Here is a 10,038-nt window from a genome sequence, read left to right on the forward strand (position 1 = left end):
TTGTACCAGGCGTGGACACTTTCGTCAAGGGGGTGGAAGATGAGGGGAACCCGGGGGACGCTTGTCCGAGAGGATTCCGTGTTTTAAAATGTGTCTCGAAAGTCGTTAATGCCTTTAGAGCGTCTTCGTGTTTCTCTAGATATCCGATGACCGGCTGTGGACAAGGGTGCAGGGGTGGACGAGTGAAACTGAGAGTTTTAAAAATGTTCTGTCCACCCCCGTAGAGGAATTTGTCGAATGACATCTTTCGGATGCTTCCCCATTACCGCCAGATTTTTCATTCTCAGCTGTACAACTCTAAAATATCCTCGACACAGATTACAATATTTCAACCCGCAAAAGAGGCTTATCTGAAAATTTCTTTGTCCCGAAATTAGTTCAAGGATCTCGAATGGAAACTAGTTAGAATAGCTGGAACTCGGCGCGGCGGTAGCAAATTTTCTCGTGTTCATTCATGCTCGACAGGGGTGGCAAGGGGTTGCAAAGGGGTGGGAATTTTCGCGGTCGCGCATCAAAACGCCGCCAAACAACGCGGTGACGCGATACTGTCGGCGGTGGCATGCGTCTGACAAGAGCCGCCGAGTTCCGCGGTATCTCGGGCCGGTCTCGCATCAAAGAACACGCGTGCGATAGCAATTAATTTCATTAGTAACGAGGTAATTAGTTCGAGCGCGGCGGCGCGTTGTTTTCCTCGATACGCGACGCGGCTTGTTACTCGAAACTGCCTGCGCAGAATCTTCGCTCTCAGATTCGACAAAACTGATCGATCTCTTTCTGTCCCACCGTTCATCGAGGGCTGCTGTTTAACCCCTCCTTGCAACCCCCAACTGTTCCTTGGGCGACGTAGAAAAGTGTCAAATTGTGTATCAATTATATTTAACAATGCTGTGTTGGCTGCTGTTCACCCGTCGAGGGATGCATTCTTAAACCTTTCTTTCAACCCTAAACTGTGCCTTGCAGAACATATAAATTTTTGTATCAATTCTATTTGGTGCATACAGAATAGAAAAGACTGAATCTCTTTGTTTGTGTTATATACCAGTGAACCATACTTGATTTAAAGTAAGAAGCAAAGAGGGTTTCAATATTACCCCAGAATCTCTTATGGAACTATTTCCGAGGATAAGGGTTGAACGACACAGTCGCCACATTTATCTCCGAATTTCGAGCACCAACAAACGCAATTCATCCCTCCATTCGTCCCAAACTTCCACGTCCCTAGACCCACCCCCATCCAATCAGCTCAGTTTCTCTCTAAACACAACCTCAAACTATTTAAAAAAAAAAGAAACGAAGAAGAGAACAAAAAAACAGAGAAAACATCGAACGAAAAGAGCGGCAATATCCGAAATCTAAGTCGTGCAGTCCGTTTTCCACCACCCGCCGAAGGAAAACATCGACGAATGAAAGAAACGAGCCCCCTGATCCCCGACGATAGCTCCGCCCCAATCAACGGGCAGAAAATCAAAAAAGAAAAAAAGAAAGACGTAGGAGGAGAGGGAAGGGGAAAAAATGAGAGGAAGGAAGAAAAGGGACAAGAGAGGAGACCGCTGGAAAAAAAGATACAAAACCGCGGGAGGGAGGGTTCCGATAGGTAGGAGGTGGAGAGATCGATCGGCGTCGGAGCGAGGAGAGAGAGAGAGAGAGAGAGAGAGAGAGAGAGAGAGAGAGAGAGAGAGAGAGAGAGAGAGAGAGAGATGGAGGCTAAGTCGGACGAAAAACGTCGGAGCCACGTCGAAGTAGCGAGGAGAACGCGACGAACGGGGGTAATCTCGCTACTCTTCGGCCGCTCATTCGAATCCCACGCTAAATTTCAATCTGACGTGTACAAAAGTCGGTCTCTCCGCACCCCCAACCACCCCCGAGCCACCTCCAACCCCCGTTTCCAACGGGTTCGGTTCCTCGTGACACAGGAGCGATTCGTGCTCGAGGCAACGGTCCATTTCTGTGATCCTCCACCCCCGCTCTGCCACCCCCCTCGTACTATCCACCCTCTTCGTACATCCACCCCCTCAACCTGCACACGTGTGCGCCAGTCCATTTGAATCTAGCCACTCTACCGCGGACGGAAACCTCGCTCTACAGAAGTTCCGCGAGCCCAGGGGGTAGCCACCCCCTTAGATTGCTCGTTCGATCTTTTTTGGCGATCCGAACGATCGAGGGATGTTCCGATATTTTGCTATTTTCTTGGGAGGCAGGTTGTGGGTGGTCGGACAATTGAAGGGTTACCCTTAAATGGTATCGAAAGTTTTTTAATGGCGAGAATGATTGCAGGATTTTAATGTTTCATTGAGATGGGTTGAGGATTGGTGGGGGACAACAACGGGTAGCTCCCCTAGATGTTGTTAAAGATTCATTGTCTAGTAACTAGAGAATTTTTAAGTGTGATTTATTGAAAGTTTTGCTAGCATGACAGAAATATTTTGTGAAAATAGATGGGGCGAGAGAAAGTGCTAACTACCATTTTCTGAACATTTTCTAAATTCCCAAAGCTTCTCTGTACGACCAATGACAAAAATTAAATTTCGCTTGTAACTCGTGCCCGAACACCCAACTCATGTCACGCAATTTTTCCACACGTCCATGTACTTCATCTAACAACCACCGGCCAGGTCATAATTCATCATACTCCCTCTTCACGCAGGTAAATAAAATAGATAGTCTGACTCGCGCGTCTCGCAGATGACAAGGGTTGTTCGGGAACATTAGGGGATGCCGTAACATCAGGGGTAGCGAAGTCTAAATACTCTACAGGCATTAATCATGTAAAACAAGAGATTCGGTCTAAACAGGGTGATTTTGAAAGTTGGTTTAAAGGGGTTGCCGACATTCATTCTCAATGAAGAAAAATTGGAAGGCATTCGTTGCCGTCTAAGATCCTACGGGGGAATAATTTTCCCATCGTTCTCCATTCTGGGAAAATCCTAGGGGTGACCACCCTCTTGTACAATTTCGGCCCGGGCAACCCTGCTCTATCATTTCCATGGTTTATACGACCATAAAATACAATCTGCTGGGTTGTTTAGATAAAAATTCATACATATACAATTGTCAAATTTATAATCAAAATTGTCTCAAAAATAGAAATTAATTCCTTCGTTAAAATATAGTACAAATTTTTTCGTATTTATATTTTCAAACATTTAGGATGATGTAGAAAAATGATATAGGGAAATACTATAACCTTTTTTAGGTTCTTCAGAGTATGATACGAATACAAATTCATAAAACCCATACTTCAATATCAAAAAGACCCATAACCATCGATACAAAAAAATATTTAAAAAATTACGATGGAGCTTTCACATTCTTGAAAGTACACTACGCAATCCTCAATAAATTAAAGAACATTTCCCACCCCTAACGGTCCAAGAAAACTCGCCAACCTCGAAATAAAACTTCCTAGTCTACTAATTACCCAGAGAGTCCGGCAAAAAATGAAAATTCGCAAGCCACGGACAGCCTGAAGGGTCAAGTTGCATCCCTAACGGTGCAAACCACCCCTAGCTGCACAGGAATGCGAGAGCAACCCGTTCGCAAAAAGGAGAGACGGGGTAGACGTCGATCGAGAGGGGTCAAGACGAGTTTCGTCGATCGCGACCGTAACTTTTGCCCGATAGCGAACGTGTGGGGGTGGGTGCGTGTTGCCGGCGATCCACCCCCTTTACTTGGAGTCCTTTTAAGCCGATACCAACCCCGGTGGCGTCCCTTCGATAAAGAGACCCCGGCAATCCTCAGTATATGTATCGGCTCGCGTACACATCTTGCACATCGTCGGAGAGCGCACCTAATTAAACTTCGGCAACCAGCGCACCATACAGAGAGAGGAAGAGAGAGAGAGAGCATGTTAGACTTTCATTCGGTCTTTCTTGCATCGAGCGCAACCACCCCTGCCACCCCCAAACTCGACTCTGCTTTCGAATCGAACGAGCTTCCGGACTCCTTCCGCGAATTACACCGGGGAGGGAGGATTTTTGAGCCTGTATCCGGCCGACTGATTTTATTCCATCCTTCCACCAACCCCCTACACACCCCCTCGGCCCTGATTCAACGGTCTTCCGCGTCGTTTTCTATTAGGAGAACGCGAACGCCGGGGAAAAATGAAAGTTCGAATTCGTCCCGTTACCCGACGGGAAACTTCCCATTTTTCGCGGGACGATTTACAGAAAACCGCTTTGTCGAGACTCCGGATGAATTTGGTTCGGTTTCTGGATGGGGTGGGGAAGTAGGGACACGAATTTATATTAGGCGGCACTGGGGTTAACGACGGGAATTTGTTATTGGATCTTCGCGGTTTGGTAATGAAATCTTGAAAACGAGATTTCGGCTCGAGAACACAACCCGATCGATGGGGAATGAACTTGGACCGATCTGAGGGGGTGAAAGTGCGGGATATCGTTTTAGAGGGATGTCGGGCGTTTTGGAAAATTCGTGAACAGTGGGGGACTGGATTTTGAAGAGGTGGTGAAATTGTGAGACTAAATATTTTGGGGGTGAGTTTTGGTGAGAGCTCGTTTAAGGGAGGATTTTTGCCTAACGTCCCTAAAAGCAAACCATTTCATTATATCACTACTTTGTTACAATTATTTTACTGTCTTGGTGACTGATATCTTTTTCGAACAATTATGTTCTCAGAATTAAATTGCACAACAATTGAGAATCAATTCTGGACAGAATCCAATAAACTCATGTATAATTAACACATTTTAGCAAATAAAATTGCAATCAAAAACAGTGTAGTAAAATAGTAAAAACCTTTTTCTTTGTGAATATCATAAAAATCCTGCTTGCTATAAATCTATACATTCTAAATACAATACAAAAATGTCTTAGGATGTTCTCAAAGAGCAAAAGAAAGCAGTGAAAAATTAATTTCGTTGCTCTCCGGCTAAAATGTAGGTGCTATCTGGCGATTCGAATGTTTATACGAATTTGTTGTGCAGCGGGCGATTCTGTATAAAGTTTATCCGTTTCCAAGGGTAAGTTTGTGCAACCGCGGCTCCATTCAACCCCCTAAATCAGTTTTATCGGCGAGCATCGGGCCGTGAGGCGTTAATTGATCGATCAACAGTTTTCTAGCTGCGCAGCAAACGGCGTTCCAGCAAAAAGTTCTCCGATGTTCAACTGGTTGCAAAATTCATAACGGTTTCCGAAGAACCCGAGCGCGATCCGGTCGAAATACCAAGCGCCGACCGTTCGATGCGGCTTCGTATTATTCAGAGCGTTGCGATGTCGGATGAATCGATAGAAAACTGGGGCTGGATTAATTAATTCAATTGTACCGACTGAGAGCGACTCTTCCTTTCGAACCGTTGCTCTCGAATCCTACCGGCGACGCGCGCGAATTCGAATTGAAACTTCCGCGGGTGCGCGTCATTCGAATTTAATTCCTCGCGGCCGCACGATACTCGAATTTGAATCTTCACGGGAACATTCCAACTAGATTGCAGATTTTATGCATTTTTGACAAAAAGATTAAAACAATTAGAGACATTCAACATATTTCTTACAACTTAATAGAACCACTAAATTGGGAGAAATTTGATTTATGTCTTACACATAATGTAAACACTTTTACATAAAGATCCGCAGTCTAATTATAATAAAAACAGAAATATGCATATACATATATTATACTATATTAAAGATATATCGAAATTGACAGCGATGATTTATAATATGAGATCCAGAGTGGTTCACGCAACTTGCACACATATATAACGTCCACTGTATACGTTGCCCGAAAAAGTTTTGTATACAGACGTTGCATGGTCTGAAGGGGTACATTATGTAGTGTATTTATTTTTACAGGTGGAAGCGTTCCGGAGATTTGAAGATCGACTTTGTTTTTTTAAATGGAATACTACATTTTGTATACCAAAATATGGAAGAATGTCGAATTCTGAGTAAAAAAGTATTGACCTTCATTAGCCCTAAAGCTAATAATTAACGAGTAAAATTTTCAGGTAATAAAGTGAAATTACTTATGTATTAGGTTTACGGCTAATGAAGGTCCATAACAATTTTACTCAGAATTCGACATTCTTCCATATTTCGGTATAAAAGATATAGTATTCCATTTAAAAAAACAAAGTCGACCTTCAAATCTCCGAAACGCTTCCACCTGTAAAAAAAATAAATACATTACATAATGTACCCCTTCAGAGCGTGCAACTTCTGTATACAAAACTTTCTCGTGCAACGCATACGCAAGTTGCGTGAACCACCCTGTATATGACTTGTTACAAGTCGAATTTGAATTCAAATTTGGCAGGCATAATTATCCCAGAACGTAGCGCGTTCTTTAATTACAAAAAACTATATAAAGATGTCACCGTATAAAAATTTAAAGCACTTCTCGAATTTTTATTACCACATTGTCAACAAAGAACAATAAATACATACATTCGAATTGAAACTTTTACTATGTGCTACAACGCAAGAGTACATTTATTTACCAAAACTATTCTAAAGCTATTTAAAAATAAAGACGTTGAGCGACGCAAGCGGCCGTTTTAAAAATCAGCATTTGCCCGTGCATTTGCGAATTATGAACACCGAGTCTTCGAGCTAATGGAGTCGTTTGACCCTTGATAGTTAATGATAAAATGAATCCACGACCCAATTGATCCCCCGGCCCAGTTCCCAGGCGAATTCTTGAACGATTCTGCGATTCCCGTTTCTAATTGCAACTTTGTTCGCGGTAGGAGGTCGAATTTTGTCCGAATTCATACGGTCGATCGATTTCCCGGGGCTAACAGGCCGGAAATATGACTGATAAGAATTTCACGAGTCTGTGTGTGGTGAGAACGATATGCCTTGGTTCCCCGAAAACTGCAACCCCAACCCTCGACTGGCACGCGATTGGGGGCTGCTACCCCCCGAGGAAACGCTCGATCAAACATTTACAAGAATTTACTTCCGTAACGGTTGAACGATCGCCTGAAAGGGTTCGCAGTGTCCTGTATTAAGGGTGCGATCGTTGTTTTTCTTTTTCTTTCTCTTTTTTCTTGTTTCGGGGGAGGGAGGCCGGCTCGTTAAGGGCAGCTACGTGGGGGTGTAACCGGTGTGTAACAGTCTAACTAGAGGGGCAGGTGGTTAATCGATTGTTTTTCATCACATTAGAACTCTAGCGATCGTTAAGAGTCACTAAGGGAACGTTCGCGGTCCTCTAAGGGTGGGTCTCTAAGAATCAACGTCTCTAATGAAACAGAAAATGGGAAACGTTGCTCGATAATTAGGGGTTGGTGACTCCGCTCGAAAACTGTTGCTACGTCAGCTTATGAAAATCTTTTTGCTGCAAATAACTATTACAAACAACGTTAACTTTTATCCGTTTCGATCGCAGGTCTTATTTCTTGCATTGATTCTCCGAAATGATCGTCTGTCTTTGCTTAATTATACTGTCTAATAAATTTTAATCTCTTTTGTAGATTTTGATATATTCTGTGGAAATTCGAAAATCGTTTTCATTCAACACCCTCAGGTTTCACAAAATTTTTTATAACATTATGAGTATCTGAATACGATTTGATGTATTCAGATTTTGATATATTTTGATATATTCAGGTGAAATTCGAAAATCGTTTTCATTCAACACCCTCAGGTTTCACAAAACTTTTTATGACAATATGAGTATCTGAATATGTTTTGATATATTCAGATTTTGATATATTTTGATATATATCAAATATTTGACATATTATAAAATGTTTTATAACAGTACGAGTATCTGAATATGTGTAAGTAATTTTTAAAGACAACTTGATATACCTGTCACCGTTGAAGCAAAAAACAATTCTTAAAAATATTCTACATCAAATTTTGAAAAGAGCTGAGGAGGATGAATATATTCTATAGTTTATCTATATTCTACAATAATTTTGAAGAATCTACGCACTTGTACAATAAGCTAACAAGGATTAATTAACGTCAAAATCAATGCAAGAATAGATCCAGGAATCGTTCAAGAAAGAAACAAAATGGTTGAAAATTTCAGTTCCCCGATAATAGTGATTCAGAAAACAAAGACCGTGTCCAAAGTTGTTTTCCGAAACAGTTTCAAGCGTCGACGACAATCAAGGGAATCTCTAATCGTCTAACGATCTATACCATCGCAAATACAATTTGTTTAACGCTCCGCATCGGGGGGGGAAGAAAAAGAACGATGGGAGATAAATGTCCCTTTTCAGAAGGGGAACGCTGCTGGGGTTGCTTCGTTATTCTTTTTCTTTCTTTTTTCGGTTCCGTCGTCGGCGCGCGGCGAGCGACGAGCAAGTTTTTCGTTAAGTTAAAATATTAAAGTGATGTATTTTGATATTACCATATGAGTTGTGAAACTGTTGGTGATGAGACTCGAGACCGGTTCCTGGGTGGTGGATATCCAGCATGGCATCCGGCTCGCCTCCGCTCTCAGAGCAGTTGCTCAGGGCTAAAACCAAACCGATAGACACACACCTTGCGTTTAAACTTCAAATCAGTTTGCAATGACGGCGATCCGTTATTTTCCGCGGAATACCCTCGCTTATCATTTCTTTCGCGTCTCTACACTTTGCAATTTTCTCTCCGCGCGACATCTCTTCTCGGCCCCGCACCCTGATTTTCGACCAACTCGCCTTTCCCCATAGCAAATCGACGACTATCAAAGCTATGATCACTCGAAGACCATCAATCTTAACAACATTTATCGTATAGATTCTACAAAAAAATTGTTCAAACTCTTTCACTATAAATTCTTTTCAATCATCTTCTACGAGGTCTTGAGACCTTTACTTTTTTTTTTTTTACTATACCTCCTACATTTTCAAACATAAAATTTGTATAAATTCTTTGAGTACATTTTAAACATTAGATATCTATAGTTAAAGACTATAGTTCAAGACGTTCTATCGACGCTATTCGTTTCGTGTTAGAGACGTAACTTCCAACACGTTCATTTATGTTATATGTATTTTCTACGTTATAAATATATTGACTATAGTATGTATATTTAATAAAGCATTGTATATAATAGCTGAGACTTGTCGTTAAAGTGACTGTATTCGATCAAAAATTGCTTAATTTGCTGGAGACCCGAGAGACTCTCAAAATGGCGTTCGCAGAGGGACCGCGAGAGGGCGAAGAGGCCCGGAAACGGCGGAGATCCGACGCAAAAAATACGCAGAACGATCGCTGCTGATCCAGGGTGGAGAAGTCTCGGGCGAAAATCATCGGAGGCGGCGGGGCTTTTCCAATTTCGCGAGATTTTGTTTCTTTGTCCGAGTATGTCGACGCGTGCTGCGTGACTTCGTTCTCCGTTTCCTCGTTCTCGCGCGGGCGGCAAACGTAACAGAATGGAGAAAATCCGGTCGAAAAGAGGAAAAACGTGCCGAGAAAGAAATCAGAAAACAGAAAGCTGGGGTATGTCGCGCGTGGTCGCTCGAAACTTATCGATACTCAAAACTAAACACTGGCCGACCGGCAACGTCTTCGATCCCGCGACTACATCTTGCACTGCAGGACGAAAACAAAGATACGTTTAATTCGTTACACAATTTCGTAAAAAAAATATTCAGCAGTCTCGATTCGAACATGCTCGCGAGCGTAAATCACAGTTGAGAAAACAAATCACACATACGGTAAAAGAAAGCAGGTGAAAACCGTTCCCGCGCATTTCAGCGGCCACAAGATGGACAACATCCGGCGCGGGAAATTCGAATCGAGACGCAGTTCGAGAGAAAAGACTCGAAGACGTTGCCTTGGCCCAACAAAATCTACGCTGAAAAAAGAAAAAAAACGAGAGGAGAAGTAAAACACACAGAAATCAAAGAAAAGAAAGAAATCAAAATACTTTGGGGTCGTGTTTTTGGAGTGGAGAGGTAAGATCGGTAGGGAAAGTTTATGAAAGAAGGGGCGGGGGATGAAAGAAACGCGGAACGAAACCGAGACGCGCGTCAGACGATCTCGGAGGTGCGTGTCTTTCTTTTTCATTGTCTATCCGTTTGGCTGGTCGTGACAACTCGGAGGACGACTCGGCTTCGACTATCGATTCCTCGAGTT

At 42.6% G+C, this 10,038-nt stretch overlaps 1 protein-coding gene across 1 annotated transcript in view; it reads right to left on the reverse strand.

Annotated features, from left to right (window-relative positions):
• LOC143214655 (uncharacterized) overlaps positions 1 to 10,038 on the reverse strand; it is a 118,550-nt gene that overhangs the window by 88,231 nt on the left and 20,281 nt on the right. The window contains exon 2 of the mRNA XM_076435972.1: positions 8,324 to 8,431. Within this exon, the coding sequence (XP_076292087.1) occupies positions 8,324 to 8,431 (108 nt within the window). The remainder of the gene's footprint in view (positions 1 to 8,323; positions 8,432 to 10,038) is intronic.

Source organism: Lasioglossum baleicum, chromosome 12 (genome assembly GCF_051020765.1).
Source record: "Lasioglossum baleicum chromosome 12, iyLasBale1, whole genome shotgun sequence".
NCBI lineage: Eukaryota > Metazoa > Arthropoda > Insecta > Hymenoptera > Halictidae > Lasioglossum > Lasioglossum baleicum.